Raw genomic sequence first — 24,760 nt, 5'->3', positions numbered from 1 at the left:
AAAGCTTCATGCCTATCTACACCCCACCCCTACCCCCATATAAGTTAACACCTAGTCTTTACAAGATTAATTCTCAACTGCAAACTACAGAAAATTTAAATTCTTGCCCTATGTCTTCCCACCACCTAATGCCCAATCCCTTCAATAATCCCCTCCCTGATTATTTTGTCAATGCAAACTTATTTTGATGTTAGCTTAAGCAATAGATAATTAATAAACAGCATTATATTTATGGATAGGGATAGGTACTGTGATTTCATTGCTTTATAGCAGGTGAACTATCTCCCTCTACCAATTCAGTCTCTGCAACTGATGGTCTTAGAGAGCTACCTAGAGTACTGACTGATAGATTTAAATTTGTCCAAGGTCTTTATGTGTGAAATCTGAACCCAGGTCTTCCTGGCTTTGAGGCCAGCTTTCCACCTTCTAAGTCACACTGCTTCTCTATAATATTATAATTAGGAGAATAAATCTGCATATATATGGATGCATACACACACGCACACACAGATAAACACATATATTATGCAGGTCAGACACTGTTTACAGTTGATGGGGGAAGGTGGGAGATCCAAATGATCCTACTGGGTAACTCCATAATTTTGTTGCATCAAAATGGGTGCTATTAACAGGAGATTGGAAAATAGTTTTATTATACATTAGTTAAAATGGGATTTGTCCCACAGAATGCAAACATATATTAGGTTATACAAATAGCTTTGAGTTTGTCTGAAGCTTTGGATTATTTGGACTATTGCTCTTCTCCATTGACATAGATAACTCAGAGTTGACTATGGGAATTAAAATCCAGTCCATAAGGATGGCAGTGTTGGAAAGGCTATGCTGACTGTGGGCTTTTTTTTTTCAAGCTTCTGTTTTGTCAGGAATTAGGGAATTTAACGAGTACATCAAGAATATTAGGGCCTGACTAATATTATAGTACCTCTGCCAGATGTATTCTCCATTTGCAATTATTTAGCTTAACAATAAAAGAGTCTTCTGCATTAAGGAGTTTGGTTCCTAATGAGTCTAAAAATCTTCTTTAGCCCAAACTTCTTCCAGAATCCCAGTCATAGATTTAGAATTGGAAAAGAACTTGGAGGCCATTTAGTTTAAACTCTTCACTTTACAAATGAGGAGACTGAGGCCAGAGAAGCCACATGACTGGCCCAAGGCTAAACACGAATTAAGTAGCAGAAGCAGGTTTGGCCTCTTGTCCTCTGACCAGATCCAATGTTCTTTCCACATAACAAGATGCCTCTCTGCGGAGGTGCTGGTTTTCTTCCCCAACATTGGTCAAAGCCATCAAGAATGGTTAAGGAGTATACAAAGTTAAGATAGCCTTAATACAAAGGAAAACTGGATATTTAATAGAATTTTCCCCCTCTGAAAAACAACTTGGGTGAAGTGAGTATGTCTGTTATAGAAAGAGCAGGGATCAGGGACAACTGCATGAATGGACTTGTATAAAGCCAAAAAAAAAATAAAAAGGAACACATTTAATGGATGGTTTGCTTAATTCTGCACAAAGGAATTTCAGGTTGCCTATGACTATTGTCATTTTGGGAGTAGAATTTTAATTTAATTAGTATGTTGCTCTTTTACTAAAGTCCTATTCTGATGCTTAGCCCATGTTCTAGTGATTAGCATAGTATAGGATGGTACATAGTAGATACTTAATAAATGCTTATTGACTGATTGATATTTTATTGTGCTCTGGGGGTTCTCAAAAACTATGGGAGTGGAGTACAAGCTCTGGTAGGCCTTGGAAAGGCTTTGGGACTAGCAATGGATAGCTTCTGTCCTTCAAGGATCAGTTAGTCAGTCAACAAGCATTTATTAAGTGATGACTATGTCCTAAACAATAAGAATACAAGGAAAAATAAAAACACAGGCTCTGCCCTCAAGGAACTTATTTTCTAATGGTGGAGACAATATACAAAAAGTCATATTTATATGTAGGTATGTATATATATATATATATATATATATATCTGCATATATATACATACACACACAAGATAAATACAGTGTAAATAGGAGGTTATCTCAAAGGGGGTGGGCATTAGTATCGAGTGAGGGAGGGGGAAGGGGCTTCTACAGAAGGAGGAATTCAGTTAAGTCTCTAAGGGATTTGAAGTCAGAGTCAGAACTCAACCATAGAAGGGGGTCGATCTCCATTAAGTGATGATTTTAATTATTATTATTATTATTATTTTTTAGCCACAACAACTTATAAAAATCATCTACCAACAAACCGAGGGTTTATAACATATGTCTAAGGAGGGACTACTCACATGGATATTCTAAAATATTTAGCTAGGTGTTACGTTTGCAGAAATTGAATACTAGGAACTAGTTAGAGATTAAATAGATTCTCTATGGTACTCTGGTAGTCTCTCTCTCTATTTTTCTCTCTCTCTCTCTCTCTCTCTCTCTCTCTCTCTCTCTCTTTCTCTTTCTTTTCTCTGTCTCTCTGTCTGTCTCTGTCTCTGTCTCTGTCTCTCTCTCTCTCTCTCACTCCTGATCCCCTGAGAGGGGTGAAGAATTTAATGCTCCTCTTCTAAAACACACCCATTACCGAGAGGGACTTTAAATGCACAAAGCATCATAGAAACTTTTTTTGGCCTAGAATTACTCATAATATTTTGTTTTAACTGGCACAAGAAAGTACATTATTTCTAGTGATCTATTGTGATATGGAAATAGCTTTGTTATTACACTACCCTTCATGGCAATGGTATTTTGCCCCATTTCTAAATGACCCGGACAAATCAGTGAGCAATGACATCTCAGTATTAAATTCGAAAAACAATAGAATCATGAAGCTGGGAGCACCCTTGAGTATTCCTTTAGTTAATGCTCCTATCCCTAAAAGAGTTGTACCTAAGTACCCTGTCCCTAAAAAAAAAAACTGTCCCCTTTTTCATTTAAAATCATCAGAGGACAGTCTATGGTTTCTCTGGGAAAGCATTTCAGTGAATTACAGTATTGTTAATTCTTGAAACTTACCATCGGCCTCTCTCACCACTACTGTAAAGTATTTCACGGCCCCATTGGTATCACTGAACCAGCTGCAGTTGAAAGTAAAGTTGATGGAAGACTTGCTAATTAGCACATCCTTTTTATTCACACGAATATGCGGAGGTGGAGGAGGAGGGCCTGGATGAGGATGAGGAATAAAGAGGGTGTGAGAATGCCATGCAGAAGCCTCTGAAATCAGAATCACAGCCAATCCAACTGAGCCCAAATTATTTTGGTTCCTATGCTGTTTGCAATCACCAAACATCTACCCTCTTTAGTAGAAAAATGGGCAGGAGAAGTGACATTCTAGTGGTGCATTGAAGGTAACAAAAGAGGTGATTTCTCAGCAGGAATCCTTGGAGTTGCTTCATTGAGTGATACTCTGTAGCTCCCATCAGATCCACAAAAGGGGTATTTTGAACAAAGCACCAACTCACACAGGTCTGTTAAGGTCACTTACCTTGCTTACACTGAGGATGCCCTATAGAGAGAAACCTTCATATTTCAATTCTAGGATATTGGCTCTGCCCTCTTCATTCTTCCCAAAGGGACAGTAAATCAGATTATTGGGAAGGTCCAACACAGTACAGACTTATGTGACCTTAGACAAGTCACTTAACCACTGAGGGCCTCGGTTTCCTCAGTGGTATAATGAGAGGATAGACTCTTGATGCTGTGATTATCATTCATTTGTTTCAGTCATGTCTGACACTTCCATGCCCCATTTGGGGTTTTCTTGGCAAAGATACAGGAGTGGTTTGCCATTTCCCTCTCCAGCTCATTTTATAGATGAAGAAGCTGAGGCAAACGGGGTGAAGTGACTTGCCCAGGGTCACACAGCTAGTAAGTATCTGAGGCCAGATTTCAAGTCAAGTCTTCCTGACTTCAGACCCAATACTCTTATCTCCTAGGGCACCTGGGTGCCTCAAGTACTACGTGCTTGGCATATAGTAGGTGCTTAATAAATTCTTGTTCTCTTTACCTTTTCCTCTCTCATTATACCACAGTCAGATACACTGTACCTTGACCCCAACATTGTGATACCATTTTGGTCCTCTTCTAGAATGAAGGACAACAACCATTACCAAAACTAATGGACGATGGCAAAACTCTCCCCTTTGACTTTGGGGGAGGGGGTGGTGGTGCAGAGATGAGTACTTACGATCGATCATAGTGATTGTTGTTTCTTCCACTACTTCGCTTGTCATGCCCTCGGACTGTACTTTGATGGACACACGATACTGCTTGTGGGGGACGAGCGTCATGATATTAAGCACTGATTTATCTTTGTCCAACCTTCGGGAGAATTCCACCTCCTCGGTGTCCACTTTCCTGCATTCAATGCTATACCCATCAAAGTCAGAATCAGGAGGGATCCAGGAACAGGCGATGGCTGTGGAATTCTGTGGACGGCAATGTAGGTTTTGTATCTTGTCTGGCCCTGGAGCGCGGAGGAATAGAATGGATTCAGAATTTGGCAGTGGGTTCTTCCTGTTGGTAGTATTTGCTTTCAGCTCATCTGGGCAAAACTAATTCTGACCTTGTCATCTAAATAATAGCTGCCACTCCTATAACTCAAAAGGCTTTCTAGGCCAGGGCTTCTTAGCTCTTTTTGATGTCATGGACCACTTTGTCTGTCTAGTGAAGACTGTAGACCCCTTCTCAAAATACTGTTTTTAAATAAAATGAAATTAATACGTATTAATTAATTAATACGTATAAATTAATACTAAGGAATCACTCCCTTATTCTCTACCTGCCCTGCTCCCACCAAGTACTCTGTGACCCAGTGACACTAGCCTCCTTGATCTTCCTGCACAAAAACGCTCCATTCTAGGCATTTTCATTGGCTGTCCCTGAACTCTCTCCCTCCTCATCTCCACCTCCTGGCTTTCCTGGCTTCCTTCAAGTCTTAGTTTCTACAGCATGTAGACTCTCAGAAGAGACTCTATGGTTTCTCTGGGAAAGCATTTCAGTGAATTGTAGTATTGTTAATTCCTGAGACTCACCATTGGCCTCTCTCACCACTACTGTAAAGTATTTCATGGCCCCATTGGTATCACTGAACCAGCTGCAGTTGAAAGTAAAGTTGATGGAAGACTTGCTAATTGGCACATTTTTTTTTTGAGGCAATAGGGTTAAGTGACTTGTCCAGGGTCACAGAGCTAGTAAGTGTCTGAGGCCTGATTTGAACTCAGGTCCTCCTCATTCCAGTGCTGGTACTCTATCCGTCATGCCACCTAGCTGTCCCCTCTCCTGGTCCTTCTGGACCTTAATGTCTTCCCTCTGAGATTATCTCTACTTTCCCCTCTCTCTAGCTTGTTCATATGCAGCTGGTCATTTATTGTCTCCCCTATGAGACTGTGAGCTTCTTGAGAGCAGCAACTGTTTTCTGCCCTTTTTTTTGTGTCCTCAGTGCTTTAGCACTGTGCCTGATGCATGATAAGAATTTAACTGATGTTTGTTGACTTGAAATACAATTTTGAAAATATTTTTAAAGATGTGTAGACTGCAGATTGAAGTACCTGAGACCCTCTCAGGAGTTTCTTGAGGTCAAAACAATTTTCATAATAATACTAAGATATTTTAGTTTCTAATACAGAAAATATAACTAGATATAATCCATGCAAAGGCTCTTTGGGGTTCTCAGTAATTTTTAATTGTGTCAAGGGGTCCTGAGACCAAAAAACTTGAGAACTGCTGATCTAGGATATTACTTAAAAATAAATGACATTCGTAGTACACACATTTTATCTGCAGTTATTGTATTGTAAAAGGATATGCGTGTGTGTGTGTGTGTGTGTGTGTGTGTGTGTGTGAGATAAGACTGATATGAGAAAGCAATCCTATCCATAAGTCCAAGCAATTAATCAGGCAGCTAATTTGATGCTGTCCTTCTGCCCAGCCACCACTCTGCTCTGCCCTTAGGTTTTGTGACCTGTGTGACAAAGATGGTGGAAAATACAGGGCCATCCTGCTGACTTTGTGATAGCTTGTTAACCATTATGGGTAGATGTTGAAACAATCTGGTGTATAGATATGTGTGGGTTATTTTTAATTTTTGGGGGGGGGAAGAACCATGGTCGACTTCTAGCCCCTTCCCCCAGAAGATGGGAAAATAATCCTTTTATTCATATTAGGGGCCATGAGACAGAGGAGCAAAGCTAGTTTGACACCATTTTTTGGGCATCTCACCTGGGCCTCTGGCCTAACAGAGCTCCACGTGGCTAAGGCTAAGCCTGCCTCTGCTTTCCAAATGGAACACCTGTAAGGATCAGGTCATAGGGCTCTAAATGCACTCTGCGCCTGTTATGATTGTGAGGGTTGCTGTCACTATGAAGTACAGGTACGAGGTCTTTTCTGCTATTTCCTGCCATTCAGGCTTAATTTTCTCAGCTGTGAGGAGAGGGCCTGTGTGAGTGTAGAGTGTTTCATGTGTATTGAACTGATAGTGTACTGAGCTTAGAATCAGGATACTCTGGATTCACATCCCACCTCAAATATTTATTAACTGTGTGACCCAGGAAAAGTCACTTAGCCTATCTATGGCTCAGTTTCCTCATCTATAGAAGGAGGGGGCTAAATCTGATGGGTTCTAAGGGTTCCTCCCATTTCAAAATCTGTGATCTGCTGCTCCTATGTGTATAAAACTGCTTGTGTTTATTTTGGATGGGCATGCACCTGCCCACGAATATGAATGTTTATATGTCAGACTCTAGGAAGAGAGAGAGGCTGCTCATAATTCCTAAAGTCAAGTATGATCATGTCATTACCCCTGCTAAAGACTCCTCAGTGGTTTTCCTGCTGCCTGGTTCATAATAGGAATTTAATAAAAAATACTTGCTGACTTGATAATGTCAAAGATAAAATACAAACTCTTCTATTGACATTTAAAGCCCTTCATGATCTGGTTCACTGGTTACAAGTGAATTGCTCTCACACACCCTCCATTCCAGGCAAACTGGCTTATTTGTTCTCCATACAGGACATCCTATCTCGATCTTTTTGCTTTTGTCTCTTGAAATTCTAGGCTCCACTCGAGATTCACTTTAGTTGCGATCACCTTCAGGCAGCCGGCCTTCCTGACTCCCTCAGTTTTTAGATCCCCTGGAAATGACATTTTGTATTTTCTTTCTGATGCACAATAATCATTGAATTGAATGAATAATCAATTTGTGCGGGTGGTGGATGAACGCCACTGGCGATGTTGTTGTTGTTCAGTCATGTCTGACTCTTTGTGACCCCATTTGGGGTTTTCTTGGCAAAGATACTAGAGTGGTTTGCCATTTCCTTCTCCAGCTCATTTTACAGATGAGGCAAACAGAGTTAAGTCCCTTGTCCAGGGATAACCCTGGACAGCTAAAGTGTCTGAGGCTGGATTTGAACTCAGGAAGATGAGTCTTCCTGACTCCAGATCTGACACTCTAACCACTGTACCATCTAGCTGCCCCACTGGCAATGTAGGTGACTATAAAGTTGAGTTCTGTTCCCAAACATGAACCCCTAGACTCAGTCAGAGTGGAGCAGTAGATAGAGCTCTGGACTTGGAGTTAGGAATATTTAAGTTCCAATCCTGCCCTAGGAACTTCCTGGCAGTGTTAGCCTGGATAAGTCACTTAACCTCTCTGTCCCTCAGTTTCCTCATCTGTAAAATGAGGGGGTTGGGTTTAGTAGCCTTTTTGGTCCCTTCTAACCCTAGACCTATAATCTTATAATCCTTCTTTTCTCCCCCCATCACTGTACATGTTCAGTCATCCTGCATCTTTCAGAGTAATTTCAGAGGAGTAAAACATTTCCCCAAGAATAGCATCCCCTGCAAACAATACCACCTGCAAAAAAGAATATATTCTCTGTTCTAATATCCGGGTGATTGATTTAAAAAATGCTGGGTCTGGGACCTAGTCTGTAAAACACAAAGGTATCAAACATACTGCCTGGGGCAGTATGCAGCCCACAAGACTCCCAAGTGCCACCCAAACCAGATAAAAATGTAATTGGAAAAATATTTAACAGAAAGAATAATAATATATATATATATGATAAAATGTAGACAATACGTAGGTTTCTAAGTCAATATGTGGCCCAGCCTTCAGAAATCCTTATGTATGGATTAGCCTCCATTTCTATTTGAATTTGAAACCACCATTGGAAAATACTATCTTTTAGCTTCTTCTCCCTGCCTTTTGCCCATACCCTTCAACCCTAGCCACCATTAAAAGCCATTCTCCATCGGATCTGAAGACCTTCCAGTTACTAGTCCATTCACTATTAAATGACTATGAATTACTTTACAATACTTCATGGATCTTGAAATGTCTAAGTAAAAAGAGTAGAGGCTTGATTTCTATGAAAATTTGCTCAACATCCCTCCCTGCCCCTAACAATTCCCAGATTCCATTCTTACCTTTCTCAACTAAACAGACAATCAATACCTAGCATGCAATATACTCTGGGGAAACGTTAGAGCTATAAGACATAGTCACAGACCCCAAGGGCAGAGAATAGGAAGCAAATAAGAGGGTTTTCACTACTGTGTCTCCATTTTCACCATTGACATGAATGAATGGATGATTCCAAAAAGGCTGTAAGTAATAAAACTAGTGGTGGAACTCTAAGGCACTGTGGTTAGGTGAGTTTTTAGTGTCCCAGAAGACACATTATATAGGTGACTACTTACTTTCTCTAGAGGCTGATTCTCTCATATTTCTCTCTCATATTTCACTCTCATATTTCTCTCTCTCTCTCTCTCTCTCTCTCTCTCTCTCTCTCTCTCTCTCTCTCTCTCTCTCTCTCTCTCTCCTTCTCTCTCTCTCTCTTTTCCCAGGGTCGGGAGGTTACCTACTCAGTGAAACATTCTATTTAGAGCTGAAAGGGACCTTAGTGATCACTGATGCCAGCTTCCTCATTTTATAGATGAGGAAACCGAGAATCAGAGCGGTTAAGCAACTTTCCCAGGGTCACATAGATAGTAAATGATAGCACTGGAATTTGAACTAAGGTCCTCTGACTCAGAGTCCTCTTTCCCTGCATTTCATGGCTTCTTATTTATTGGGTCATGGCATTGAATATGTCTCATGAATCCATTACGCTCTATGAAATTAAACCACCATTCCAAGAAACAAAGATAAGAAAGACAAGCATTTTGTTAAAAAGAAAGAGAAAGAAAGGAAGGAAGGAAGGAAGGAAGAAAGGAAGGAAGGAAGAAAAGAAAGAAAGAAAGGAAAGAAAGAAAAGACAAAGAAAAGAAGAAAGCATTTGAGAAAAAATTCTCTTAAACAAAGCAGATGCTAATGTTTTGCAAAGCCCATATCAGTCTTTCGAGGATTCTGATCACAGAGTGGATTATTTTTAGTATCATGGTAGATATAAAAAGCGACAGGTCTATAACTCACATTGTTTTCCACATGAATTCAAAACCAATCCTCCATAAGCCAAACAGGAGATTTAGAGTAACCATCACTGAAATGATCAAATGGTGCTTCTGCCACCTATTACCACCTCCTAAGAACCTCCAGTCCCCCAAATGACATACTTGTCCTCACTGTTCCGGAAATTGGTTGGCTGTAGGTTTTCCAGGATTCACCGCTGACAGTCCTGACGCTGAATTGATAGAATCGTCCTGGATAAAGACCATACACGATGCGCCCTTTTGATTTTCTGTTATTGTAGGGGTTGAAGATGGTGAGTTGGTCTCTTGGAAACCATTGCAGTTCAAAGTCATCATAGTCTGTCCAATCTGGTGGACCCAGCCATGTGATGGCCAGGGAGGTGTTTGCCACATCAGCAAAGGACAAAGTACTGGGAGGTCTTGGTGCTGTATAGAAAAGAAAGTGAAAAGTTGCGTGGGTTTTATAAGTTACATATTGGGTCTAAATGATACAAAATAAGACTTTTCTTGTAGGTCTGCTATTACGCTCATATTTACAATCCCATTCTGACAAGGAAGTAAACATTTAATTTATTTCCGCAAGCAGTTATTAATATTAATATTTTAGCTTCTTTTTATGTCTCCTCCATCAGATTGTGAGCTCTTTAAAAGCAGGGATTATCTCATTCCTTTCTTTGTATAACCAGCACTTAATGAAGTGTCTGGCACATAGTAGGTACTTAATAAATGTTTATTGGCTTGACTCTACTATTGAAAAAACGCTATGGGACTAGACATTGAATCATGCCCTCTAGTGGCTTACATTCTACACTTAACACAGGTGAGTAAGCATAAGTAATTTTAGGAGGAAAAAAAAATACTAGCTAGTAGGGGGAACCAGGAAAGGCTTCCTGTAGGAGGTGGCATCTGAGCTGAACCTTGAAGAAAGTTAAAGATTCCAAGAGATGGAGGGGAGGAAGAAGCAGATTATTCTAGGCATGGGGTTGCTCTTCATCCTTCATTCTCAAAGAGAACCATAACATCAAGGAGGCGATGCCATGACATGCAAGTGAGTTGGAGGGCTTACAAAGGAAGGGGGGGTGGTGGGGCTGTGCAAAGTCACCAGCCTCACTTTCTCCTCTGGAGCCATCTGGATGCAGTGGCCAGATATTGATTAGGATGACTGGAGATGGCCCAGGATACAGTGGAGACATTGGCCTTTTCAATCTAAGGTCTTTAATAGGTCTCAGATTTACTGAGGCAACACCCATTCAGTGATTAAGGCTTAATAAGAAATGAGGCAGAGAATGGCCTCTCAAAAAAAGAAAAAAATCAATCTGGGAGGTGACGACCCTCAGGGTTTCTGGGCAAAACAAAAACAGTTGCTATTAACATGATGAGATATAGCCTGTAAAAGGTAGTAAGATGAGGGATGTAATCCCCAGTTCAGGGAAGTGGCCAATTCTGCTGGAATATAGTGTATAATTATAGGAAGTAATGAGAAATAAGTGTAGAAAGGTAAGGTGGCACTAGACTGTGCAGCACTGGTAGCATTAAAATGTAAACTGGGTTGATTCTGAGTAGCGCACCCGTGATTTTCTTGTTTGTTGAGTTTTAAACTAAAATTTAATGAGAGGCTGTGGGGAGTAGTGTGTAAATAGCTGGCCTCAGGGTCACGAAGACCTGGATTCAAGTCGAGCCTTTGATACATATTGCTGGGACTCTTGGTAAATCACTTAAATTCTCAGCGCCCAAGCCAGCTCTCTAAAATCAGAAGAGAAGGTGCCAGTCTGCATTGGGAGAGGGGGTTTCTTGATCTAGGGGTTCCCTATGCCAGTGAAACCACAGGTTCAGTCCTTATCTCCATAAGTGTTCATATGATCACAATCCTATCTCCCAAGAACCTCCAAACGTCTCATAGGGTGGTTCCATTTTGGACAGCTGGACACCTGGACCATAGTGACCGTGCATCTTACCTGTTCTGCTCTCAGCATTGATGGTATTGGTGAGGTCACCGCTATGAGTAACAACACTCAGCGTATACTTTCTCCCAGGAACAAGGCTGTGGAAATGCTTTTCTGTGAGGTCTTTTGCCTTCGAATTTTCCTTCTGTGTGCCATTGGGGTTGTAAAGAATCAGTTCATAAGAATCTAAGTCCCCAGGGGCAGGGCTCCACGTGAACCAGAGGCTGTCTGTCAGGTTCTGGTTGGATCCCTTGAGATTGTTCACTGGGGCTGGGACTGAAGCAAAAAGGAAAAATCACTACTGAGTACACACTAACAGTGATGAACAAAGGCTTCTGGGACCACATGCATCAAATTTAGCTTGAGTGGCAGACAGCCTGATCTTTCCTCCTTATCTCAGAGTTTAGGTACATACAGGTATATTGGGAGGAGAATCATAATCTCTTTACTTCACTCAGCATCTGAACTGTTTAATCCCATCAAGCTGAATTTTCAGACGGGGTCTACCCAAGAGAGAAGTGCTGCAAGTGAGGTTTATGCTTATTTCTTCAGTCTCCCCTTTCTGGGCTCCCTTCTATTTCAGCTACTCTTCAGACACTCAGGGATAGCTGAGCTCCCTTCTTTACTCTGTTATCTGTTATCTGCTCAACAGTCAGGACAGGGCTTGTTATCAGCCATTTATACCCTAGTGAGAATGTGTCACCTTTCCCAGGGGCATTTACACTTCATAATTATCACCAATTGCAGAAATGAAAGGCTTTCCCTCTCTTTGAGCAAAACATCTGGTTAATTCAATGGAATAAAAACCATATATCAACTGAGTGAAATTAAAAATTAAAAATAGCCCTACCATTTATCTTTCAGCAAAGGAACATAACGATTTCCTACCCACCTCCACATCCTTTTCAAATTTAGAAAAGAAATTTCCATAGGGGGAACTTTTTTTTGGACCTTTTTACAAGCATCTGAAATCACAACATATAAACTATCACCTTCATAACTGAAGGATGAGGAAGTAAGCTTCTTTATAGTCCTCACCATGCTTCAGGCGCTGTGCTAAGTGCTTGACAGACATCACCTTACTTGATTCTCACAGCAACCCTTCAAGGTAGGGGCCGTTGTTGCCTTCATTTTTCAGTTGAGGAAACTGAGGAAAAGAGAGGTTGTGACTTGCCCCAGGGTCCTATAGCTAGTAAGTGTCTGAGGTTGGATTTTAACCAAAGTCTTTGTGACTCCAGTCCTAGTTCTAGCCACTGTGCCACCTAGCTGCTGCAAAGATGAGGCCCATCTCCCACTTCCACACCCCCAAATAGAGGTGGGGACAGAGGTAGCAGAGGAAAAACTAATGAGTCAGTATGGTACCCCCATTTGGGATACATGAGCAGAGGTGGTCTTTGTCAGTTGGTATATCACAGGATATACAAATCCTCCAACGAAACATGAGAAGATGTCCTGCACATTCGTGTCTCCTGGAGCTCCTCATTTACATATGCATGCTCAGTAAGGAGGTTGTTTCAGACACTCATCTCTGGCCTTCCCTCCCCTTGGTTTCCCTCCTCTCCGCCTATTTTATATAGTGTCTGTGCTGATGGAAAACAGGAAAGAAGATACAAGGGAAGAGGAGGGGAGGGGCCTGGTAACAGTGAATCAGAGAGTCCCTGAGAATATCAGTAAAGACTCATTCATTTTAAACTAAAATATTGGAGTGGCAACCGGCTATAGTCAGAAAGAATGGGAGAGTGCCCAAAAAAAGGATATTATATATTTATCTATATATATGTATATGTGTGTGTGTGTGCATATACACATACACATACACATACACACATACTCCATGTATATAGATAGACTATATATCAATATCCAACTAGCTAGCTATATCTCTATTTATCATACATATAGAGATGTAGCGAGCTAGCTAGATAGAGAAATATAGACATATATTTATATATCTCTCTATGTCTCTATCTAGCTGTCTCTATAGCTATATATGCATATGTATATGTATATATTTGGATTTATGCATATATATTTGCATGTATATGGATATGTACGCATGCATTATACATGTGCTCATGTGTATATATGCATGTACATACACATGCTTGTGGATATATATATACACATAGTGGACATGTATGTGTGTATGTGTATATATGTATTGTGTATGTATCTATGGAGAGAGAGACAGACAGAGAGTCAGAGAGTATATAAACAAGGGCTACCACACCATGCGGTGTGGTCTGTGATCTGGCCTCAAAGCCAGGAAGACCTAGGTTTAAGTCTAGTGTCCAACACATATCGGAGTAACTAGATAGCATAGTGGATAGAGCATCGGGCCTGGAATCAGGAAGACTCATCTTCCTGAGTTCAAATTTGGCCTCAGACACTTAAGCTGTGTGACCCTGGGCAAACCGCTTCACCCCATTGGTCTCAGTTCCCTCATCTGTCAAATGAATGGGAGAAGACAACGGCAAACACTCCAGTGTCTTTGCCAAGAAAACCTCAGAGTCGGACACGACTGCAGAACAACTGACCAACAAGAGCAGCAGACACATGCTGGCTGTGAAAATAAGGGCAGAACACTTACCAATGTGCATTGGTAGAATGGGAATCCTTCTGCCAATACAATCACAGCTCTGCCCACCCCAAAACCCCAAAGGCCACCTTAAATCTACATTCAGGTTTGGGGAAAAAAGTCATTCGTCTTTTTCTTTAAACATACACACTATATACATATACACACATGCATATACATGTCTATATGTGCATATACATACACACACATATACACACATATACATATACGTAATACACACACTATATATGTATACAGACATGCATACATGTCTGTATACATATGCACACACGTGTATATGCACACAGGTGTATACGCACATACGTATAGATGCACGTGTGTATCTGTACATATACATATACATACACACATATGTATACTATAATGTCATCAAATAGATATTCTCTGAGTTTTAAAGCATATGCCAGTGAAGAAATGGTAAGTTCACCAGCACTTTGCTTATTCTGTGTTGCGGCTTTGGGAGGGGGTGGGGGAGGGGGTCCTTACCTGTTCTACCAAATATAAATGACTCATTTGAAAGCTCCCCGCTATGAGTCACAATCACCATTTTGTACATCCTGCCCTGCCTCAGGTTCTGAAAAGCACAGGACTGAATTCCAGGGTCCACCTTGGCTCTCTCCTGAAGCGTCTTGTCCGGGTTGTACAGGAAGATGTTGTACCAGTTTAGTTCTCCCTCGGAGGTCGTCCAGGTGAACGCTAGGTGGCTGGTGGAATTCTCCGTGATCCTCAGATTGGTCACAGCTGCTGGGACTGGCATCGTAAATTGGAAAGATTGTTAGAATACCAAAGTTAGAATACCTGCCCCATTGGGAGGCAGGGTGGTGATAGTGAAGAGAAAGTGGATTTTGAAGCCAGGAAGACCTACCCCTAACCCTAATATCGATTACTAGTGAGTGGCCATCATTGAATATCCACACGATGGCCTTATAGGTGTGGACACTTCCTTCACTGATAAAACATGAGAAGATATCCTGCACATTCATGTCTTCCAAAGTTCTTCAATTACATATGCATCCTAAGTTACGAGGTTGTTTCAGACACTCTTTCCTGGCCTCCCACGTTACACCTTTACACCTTCCTTGGTGGTCTTCGAGAGCTGCCAGGGACCAAAATAGCAGTCCACTGCAACCAGGCTTTGTTTAAAAGGGGATAGACACTGGGCCTCTGAATTTTCAATGAGAAAAGTCCTGAATAAGGAATCTTCCTTCACAAATGCATTCTCTGCAACTTATAGTCTTGAAGAACTGTCTAGGGCTTTGAGATGTTAACTTCCTCAGGATCATACACCCAGTATGTTTCAGAGACTAGACTTGAACCCAGATCTTCCTGGCATGAAGACTGACTCTCTAGTCACTACTCAGTACTGCCTCCCATGAACAATTTTAATTTTAGAAATGTGTCAGTGAGGGACTTAAAACTCTGGTTTTCCTGACTTTCAGGCTAGGATGAAAAAGATTGTTATTATTCAGTTGTGTCTGACTCTTTGTGACCCTATTTAGGGTTTTTTCAGCAAACATATTGGAGTGGTTTGCCATTTCCTTCTCCAGTTCATTTTACAGAAGGGGAAACTGAGGCAAACAGGGTTAAATGACCTGCCCAGGGTAAGTGTCTAGGCCAGTAAGTGTCTGAGGCCAGATTTGAACTCAGGAAGATGAGTCTTCCTGACTCCAGGCCCAGAGCTCTATCCACTGTACTACATAGCTGCCTCATTTAGTTACCTGTTCGGCCTTCAGTTTCAGCCCTAGCACTGAAGAGACCTCCACTGACAGTTAATATTTGTATCTTGTACTTCTTTCCTGGTATTAAATCTTCAAATTTGTGTTGCTTTACTGAAGCCAGCTCCGATTTGTTGCTCAGCAGGGTCCCTTCCTCATTTAAAAGCAGGATATCGTATCTCTCCGCCGTGCCAGCTGCTCCTTGCCAATTCACTATCAATGAGTGACTACTGTATGCGTTATCTGCATATAATCCCTGGACAGATGCAGGCACTGCGAATATCAACAACAAAAGGGAAGGGAACCAGATCAGGTTGGAATTTCTAGGGCATAATAATTCATTGAGAAAAAATTTTTAACTGGCTCGATGAACAAAGAAACAAGAAACAATGTCTGCTCACGTGATACCTTAAAATCATAAATCATTTCCCCCATAAACAATCCTGTGAAGTATCTACACATGAGAAGGGCTTTAGAGAAAGTGGTTCTGGGCCTAAATTACCTGGATAACTGCTTCAAGTCTCCATTTCACTCTGTGTCTAGACCACTGATATACAGAGGAGAAAAAAGAGAATGGTGTTGATAAAAACTGGAGAACTGGTGAAAAACCAGGGACCTGAAGGCTTTTGAGAGTCTAGAATTCTACCCAGTCTTTAGGTTCTAACTGAAGTTTAACTCTATCTATGAATCATTAATAAGTTAATGTTTAAGATTTGTGGAAGGAATGAATGAATTGTGCTTCTTGTTACACTTCTATTTTCAAGGGAAGTTGTAGAAGTGAACTCTTAGGATTTCAAGACGTATCTAGATGTGAAAGGTAAAACTTGTGAAATGAAAACACATTTCTATTTAAGCAGGGTGCTAACCAAGGCACAAATTTGTTTTAACAAATTAGTAACAAGAAGAGGATTAGCTAATCATTGAATATTTATTTGAATATTTGAAGAGTTGAAATGGATCTCAGAAACCATTGAGTTAAGACTTGAAAATAGAAGTATGACACACAATTAATAAGTAACATAATATGATATAACAAAATAATGTAATGCAATATAGTATAGTATAATGTAATGTAACATAACATGATGCGATGTGACATGATATAACATAATATGGTATAAAATGGTATACTATACTATATCATACTAAACTATACTATACTATGCTATGCTATGCTATACTATATTAATACTATACTATACTAATATTATACTATGCTAATACTAGACTATACTACACTATACTAATACTATACTACACTGTACTAATACTATACCGTAGTATACTAATACTAATGCTATACTATACTAATACTATACTATACTACACTATACTAATACTATACTATGCTCTACTAATACTATACTATATTATATTATGCTATACTAATACTATACTGTAGTATACTAATACTACACTATGCTATACTAATACTATACTGTACTAATACTATACTACACTATACTAATACTATACCATAGTATACTAATACTAATGCTATACTATACTAATACTATACTATACCATACTATGCTATACTAATACTATACTATACTACACTATACTAATACTATATTAATACTACACTATAGTATACTGATACTATACTATACTACACTATACTAATACTATACTATACTAATACTATTCTATAGTATACTAATACTATACTATACTAATACTATACTACACTATACTAATACTATACTATAGTATACTAATACTATTACTAGTATTATACTATACTATATTATGCTATACTAATACTATACCATAGTATACTAATACTAATGCTATACTATACTAATACTATATTATACTATACTATACTACACTATACTAATACTATACTATGCTCTACTAATACTATACTATACTATATTATGCTATACTGTAATATACTAATACTATACTATACTAATACTATACTACACTGTACTAATACTATATTAATACTACACTATGCTATACTAATACTATACTATACTATACTAATACTATACTAATACTATACTACACTATACTAATACTATATTAATACTACACTATGCTATACTAATACTATACTATACTAATACTATACTATACTACACTATACTAATACTATACTATACTAATACTGTTCTATAGTATACTAATACTATACTATACTAATCCACTAATACTATTCTATAGTATACTAATACTATACTATCCTATAGTATACTGTACTATATTATACCATACCATACCATGCCATACTATACTGTATTATGAAGCAGATGTATAATTCCTAGAATTGGGCACCTATTCTTCCTTTATTGTGGCTGTTAGCTAATTTATCTTTAGCTGTGGTATGTGTGTGTAATAGATATACACTTTTACCTCCATGAAAATCATTCTTCAACTAAATAGAATATTTTAAAACACCTACAGTTATACAACATGAATTATCAGAACCTAAATTTCTATCATCTTTGACAGGTAAAAGTATAACCAGAATTCATTTGGGCACTAATAATTCATTCATTTATTCATTGAACCACATGATTCCTACAATTAAATTTCCATTTCTTATATACAATAAGCAACAATAAGGAAAAACACATAAATATGAGAGGGGAAGCTATACAAATGATCCTTGTTATTGCAATAAATTTTAAATCTATTTTTAAATTGCAAAATTTACTTTCTGTGAATTTAGATATTTTGTGATTTTGTCAAATTTTGGGATTGTTAAAGAATGCTCTGTGGATCAATTTCCCAGCATAAGTGACCTGCTATTATTATCTTAGATCCTTTGTTCATTGTAACACTTACCTGTTCGACCAAGAGTTTCTACCTGGTTACTCAAAGAACCACTGATGGACTCCACCACAATTTGGTACAGTTCCCCTGCTTCTAATCTGTGAAATGTGTGTTCATTGATACGCTTGGGAATGGTCTGTGAATCAATTTTATGGTTCTGCCTGAATGCCGTCACTGTGTATGAATCCACGTCTCCTCCACCAGGTGTCCAATTCACTTTCAGGCTGTCTGTCATCCCATTAGAAGAAACATGTATATTTTTAACAGGACTGGGAGCTAAAGAAAAAGAAATATAAAAAAGAAGAAAAAATTGAGATAACATTGATAATTCACTGGGAATATTGTCAACTCAAAGTTTTTATATGTTGCTGTTTGGCCTCGCGAGAGTCTCAGGTTCATTGTAGGAACTCAAATGAAGATAGAAGGGGCTCGATCTGGCTTTTCTGCTTGACTTCATAATATAGATTTAGAGATGGAAGAGAACTTAGAGACCCTTTAGTCCAACCCCTTAATTTTAGAGATGAAGACTCTGAGTTCCAGAGAAAAGTGACTGGTCCAAGGTCATAGGAATAGGGACAGGACCTATGAATTCACTGCTAAAGGGAACTTCCAGATAGAGAATTCCATCTACCAATTTAGGTCGGCACCTTCTCTACAACTTATCATCTTAGTGTAGCCTAGAACACTGAGAGGTTAAATGTCCAGGATCATACAGCCAGTATGTCATAGATGGAACTTGAATCCAGGTCTTTCTATCTCCAAGGCCAGCTCTCCATTCACACTATGTCATTAGGGCTCTCCCAGTCCATGCAGGCAATGATTGGCAGAGCCAGGGTTTGAATCCAGATAACAACAACACCACGCATTTACACGGCACTCTAATGTTTGTAGGATTCTTTAAACCAGTTAAATCACTTGACCTTTGCACCCACCCTTTGAGGTAGGGGCAATAATTATTTTCATTTTATAAATGGGAAAATGATTAAATATCTTGCCTAGGGCTACACAGTAAGCGTCTAGGAGAGCATGTGAACCCAGGTTTTCCTGACTCTACATCCAGCCTTCCACCCACTGTTCCACCTAGACAAATACTCTCTCTGTTGTGCCTTGCTCCTTCTTAAGCTGGCAGTGAAGTTTCAGGGTAAAACCAGGCACAAAGAGTAGATGGGAAGGAAGGGAGACTCAGAGATCGGGGCTTAAATATTTAGTAGCAAGAGTAATCACACTCCTTCGGCCAGTTTGAGGGGATCTGGAGTGTACTGAAAGCGAGGCCAGCTACCTGGAAGAGACATTTACTTCACGCAAGCAAACCTCTTTTATTTTTAGACCTCCCAGGGCCCCAGCCATTTATTCCAGACGGAGGCCAGTTTCTCCATTGTCTAGCAAGATGTGTCATGACATTTTACCCTTTGCTTGGATTACTCAGGTTGGACTACATCCTGGGAGTAGGCTGAGGACATTGTTTTCCCTACCAGGTTTCAAATTGACATTCAAAGAAAGACCAGGGCTTTGAAAGGAAGAACTTTGAAATGAAATGGCCTTTTTAGTGGCTTAAAAAGAATTCTGGCACATTTACAAAACAACAACAACAAGACGATCCTTTGATCAGTTATTTTCATTTTAGAACTTCACCTTTTTATTCTTTTCACAAGATGACTGATATGGAAATATATTTTACATGATTGCACATATATAACCTGTATAAAATTGCTTATCATCTTAGGGAGGGGGAAGGGCTGGAGGAGAAAGGGAAGACAGAAAATTTGGAACAAAAATTTTAAAAATGAATGTTAAAAATTGTCTTTATATTTAATTAAAAAAATTAAAAAAATATGCATCACCCTGTTTTTCCATTCATTCCCTGATCTCCACCTACCTGTCCACCTTCTCTTCACAGAATCATAGAATTTTCCTCAAAGTGTCAAGCCAAGGACAAACATCATCTCTATCTCATCTCTTTTTGATTAAGGCCCCTTAGTTGACCTAGACCATGATCTCGATCCTGATTCTTCTAAAATTTTATTTCCTTAATCTTCTGGTCATAGGGCCTTTAATTTTGGCCTGGGCTTTGGTGGAAACGCAGAAGTACCAGGCCAATGCAAGTAGTAGGCTTATTTAAAATAAATGATCTAATGAACTATATAGCTATCCCCTCCACATCGCAACTTTCCCCATTGTGGTTTCAATATATCTAGGGTTGGCATAAAAAACTAAATGGGAACTTTGGGGGAGTTTTGCGGATACCACAGATGACATGTGAAGGTCAGCAGATGACACAGAGCCTATGACCAAATACTTAACCTCAATTTTACAATAAGGTGCTATAAACACGCTATAAAAGAAAAAGAAAAAAATTAGATTTCTCTAGTATGAAGAGAGGGTCAAAAAATTTTACACAGATTTTCCAGATTGCGGAGACATTGTGCCCCATGTGGAAAGGATAACTACATTTCTAAGGAAAGCTTGTGGTGGTCGGGGATTAGGACAGGATGTAGAGTAGAAAAGGTAAGCAAGCAACAGAATGTTCCATTATATATCTCTGCTCCTTCTTAGCCTTCCCACCACCCAAACCTAGCAGTTACCAGACTCAGGCATTTTGTCTATACCCCTCCTGATGAAATCTGACCCTGAATTACCCTTTCCTCCATATGAGAGATAATAATGCATTTCACACACAACCCAATTTTCCTCCTAGGCTATTAAAATGTCTTACTACAATAGTTAAATTGCCTATTTTCATATTTGCTTTATAGTCAGACAAAGTGATGCATCCCAAGTCAAGCAACCATCCAAGGTCATAGCACAGTTAGAGTTTGGAGTAAGACTGCTAAACTTGAGATAATGCCTCTTAGTAGATGATGACATTATTAACTATTTCCATAGAAACCCCACTCAATATTGTATTTCATGAAGGTCCTTTTTAGTTTGCTGTGTTGAATTCAAGCTAAAGAGATAAAACGGATTAAAAATGGAAATGTCTCTCATTTGGGCCCTGCGGCCTAGATTTGCTGCCAAGTAACATTTCTTCCTCTCCTTCACAGGTGGAACCAAGAGGCCTTGGCCATCTACTGTACTTCTACCACATCTGTATTCTTGGCCTGTTCACACTGAAGAACTACATTTTTAATCACCTGTTAAGCCCTCGATGAAGGCTGACTTTTGTGCATCTCCGCTGATTGTCAAAACGAGAATCTTGTACAGGCGGCCGGGGGTTAGGGATGTGAACCGATACTCAGTTGCCGTGTTTACAAGATGAAGGGAAGGGAGGACCTTCACGTCATTGAAGCAAAGCTGAATCTCATACTGATCAACATCTCCATCAGCCTGCACCCAGGTGACATGCAGCTCTTCCGTACTCCTATTACGAAGTGCTAACTCCTTCACAGACTCTGGGACTGGAGAGAATGGAGAATTTCAGAATGACTCAGTGAGAAATGGAAGCATTGAACTGATGGGCTTCGACACATGGATGAAACCAACAGATCTATCAAAGCATTGGAGTAAAAAAAAAAGTGACCCGTCATGGTTGTAGCTAGGCAGCTGGGTGACTCAGTGTACAGAATGCTTTGGAGTCAGGAAGTTTGAATCCTGTCTTAGGAGCTTTCTAGCTGGGCAACCCTGGGCAAGTCACTTAATCTCTGTTTGCCTCAGTCTCCCCATCTGTAAAGTGGGGATAATAATAATGCCTACCTCTCAGGGTTGTCATGGGGATCAAATGAGATAAAATTTATAAAGTGCCTTGCAAACCTCAAAGCTCAATAGAGATGTCAGTTGTTATTATTATTAGAAAATTTATTTGAGAAATGTATTCACACAAGTGTAATAGCAATAAGAATTGACTCTTACAGAGGACCAGTGAAATAGCATATAGAGGGTTAGCGGAGTCAAGAAGAGCTGGGTTCAAATCCGGCCTTTCGCACAAGGTAGGTAACTTTGGGCAAGTCACCCAACCTCTCGGTGCCCTGGGCAACTCTCAAGGACAATCATTCACAGAACTGTTGCCATGTGCATTTGTGGTGGGAGTTTCCACACTTGGGAGCTCCTTATACCAAGGAAATTACAAATTTGGTCTAAAAGAACAACACTTTACATACATTATCTCATCAGATCCTCATAGTAATGCTGCAAAAGTCAATCGCACAGATGAGTGAACTGAGGCCAAGGCAAGGTGATTTGCAGCTAGTTAGTGACAAGGTGGAATTTGAAACTAGGTCTTGCTTAATTCAGGCCTAGAGCTTTCTCCAATAATCCATGCTGCCTCCTAAGTGCGCTTGCAAAAAGGAATCCAGATTCCCTCAAACCAGCACCTAAAATTCCTCCTGTACAACTAAGCACAGCAATCTGTAAGGTGTTATTGAAAATGTGCTGATTTTTGTGAGAGGAGATCTTGCGTGCTTAATTTCTTAGCATCATAGAATTGTAAAATACAATCATGTCAGCCAGGATGGAAGTTAATCAGAAGAATATAACTAACTGTCTGGCAGGCAGCTGCTTTCTCTCGGTGCAGCCACGGGAAGCTTTCAGGGGCTGGGCTGCTTCTGAAACTTCCAAGGCTCTCATGCCTGTCATACAGCAAGCGCTTAATAAATGCTTGCTGGTGGTTTGTGACTGGGTACCCACAAGGAGAACAGGAGCCAGTCATTGGACAGTGACTGACCTGCTAAAACAGCAGAGAGATGGCAGACAGAGAGATGGCAGTCAGGGAGATAGCAGTTAGAGAGACAGCAGACAGACAACAGACAGAAAGAGCAGAGTGAGACAGAAGTCAGAGAGATGGGGGGTGGGGGGAGGGAGAGACAGCAGACAGAGAGATAGCAGATAGACAGACAGCAGTCAGAGAGATAGCGGTTAGAGAGACAGCAGTTAGAGAGACAGCAGACAGACAACAGACAGAAAGAGCAGAGTGAGACAGAAGTGAGAAAGAGAGAGAGAGAGAGAGAGAAAGAGAGAGAGAGAGAGAGAGAGAGAGAGAGAGAGAGAGACAGAGAGGTCAGAGAGATAGCAGATAGAGAGACAGCAATTAGACAGTAGACAGAGACACAACAGAGAAAGAGCAGAGTGAGACAGCAGTCAGAGAGATAGCAGTTAGAGAGATAACAGAGAAAGCGCAGAGAGATAGAAGTCAGAGAGACAGCAGTCAGAGAGAGAGCAATCAGAGATACAACAGACAAAGACACGGTAGCCAGTGAGACAGCAGACAGAGAACTGAGCTAGGAACTTGCGGGGACTGTGACTGGAGAGTTAAGGCACCTAGCGCCATGATGGGGGCTGTGGTTCTGTGATCTTATAACCACTGAACATGAAATGAGGAACTGCCACTATTTATGGTTTTAAAAATTGAATATTAAATTTAACAAGAAAGTAAACTAGGGGCAGAGTATGGCAGAGTGGCTAGAGCTCTGGGCCTGGAGTCAGTAAGATTCATCTGCCTGAGTTCAAAGCTGGCCTCAGACATTTACTAGCTGTGTGATCCTGGGCAAGTCACTTAACTCTGCTTGCCTCAGTTTCCTCATCTGTAAAATGAGTTGGAGAAGGAAATGGCGAACCACTTCAGTATCTTTGCCAAGAAAACCCCGAACCCCTCCAAAACCTCACAAAGAGTCAGAAATAACTGAACAACAAGAACAAAAATAGTAGCTAAGATTTATATAGCACTCTAAGGTTTGCAAAATGCTTTGCATTTATTATGTTATCTGATGCTCTAAGCCTCAGCTTGTAGGGAGAGCAGGATAGAAGAGACCAGGATCCTTAAAGAGGGAAGGGAAGGGGTGAGAACAAGCATTTTTTGAGCATCTACAAATGTGTCTGGCACTGTGATAAGTGCTTTATGAGTATTAATCTCATTTGACACAAGTCACATTTACGATATCCCCACAGGGAACTGTTGGGGAGATGAGTTAAAGATTATTAGTGCTGAGAGGCCCCTAACAATTGAGCCCAGTCCACGAGCTCAGAACCAAAACCCTGAGCCAGAGGTTACCCAGTTAATGAACTTACTTGTTCTCTTATTCATCCGCTCACTGGCTTCATAATTTCCACTCTTGGTACTAACGGTGACACTGTATAGACGCCCAGGGACGAGATTTCCAAAGATACATTCATTTTCAGTCTTGGGGATGATTTTGGTTTGGACGGAATTGTTCTTGTTGGTGATAACAACCACATAATGGTCAAAGTCTCCAGTGGCATGCAGCCAGGATACCTTCAAATGGTCACTCATGGCCGAGTTGCTAATAGTAAGTCCCTGGACTTTTGAAGGCACTGAAAGGGAGTGAGAATCGTTAGAAGTTTAGAGATTCTGAAA

General features: G+C 40.1%; 1 protein-coding gene across 2 annotated transcripts in view; it reads right to left on the bottom strand.

The window, feature by feature from the left end:
- The window catches only part of PTPRB (protein tyrosine phosphatase receptor type B), a 165,442-nt gene that overhangs the window by 35,742 nt on the left and 104,940 nt on the right, over positions 1-24,760 (bottom strand). For both annotated transcript variants that reach the window (XM_036759249.1, XM_036759250.1), the window contains 9 exons: positions 24,454-24,717; positions 21,588-21,851; positions 18,469-18,732; positions 15,673-15,942; positions 14,441-14,704; positions 11,368-11,631; positions 9,557-9,838; positions 4,187-4,465; positions 3,013-3,162 (listed from right to left, as the gene is read on the bottom strand). In XM_036759249.1, the coding sequence (XP_036615144.1) occupies positions 3,013-3,162; positions 4,187-4,465; positions 9,557-9,838; positions 11,368-11,631; positions 14,441-14,704; positions 15,673-15,942; positions 18,469-18,732; positions 21,588-21,851; positions 24,454-24,717 (2,301 nt within the window). The remainder of the gene's footprint in view (positions 1-3,012; positions 3,163-4,186; positions 4,466-9,556; positions 9,839-11,367; positions 11,632-14,440; positions 14,705-15,672; positions 15,943-18,468; positions 18,733-21,587; positions 21,852-24,453; positions 24,718-24,760) is intronic.

This window comes from Trichosurus vulpecula, chromosome 5 (assembly GCF_011100635.1).
Source record: "Trichosurus vulpecula isolate mTriVul1 chromosome 5, mTriVul1.pri, whole genome shotgun sequence".
NCBI lineage: Eukaryota > Metazoa > Chordata > Mammalia > Diprotodontia > Phalangeridae > Trichosurus > Trichosurus vulpecula.
This window is presented reverse-complemented; position numbering and strand designations above follow the sequence as displayed.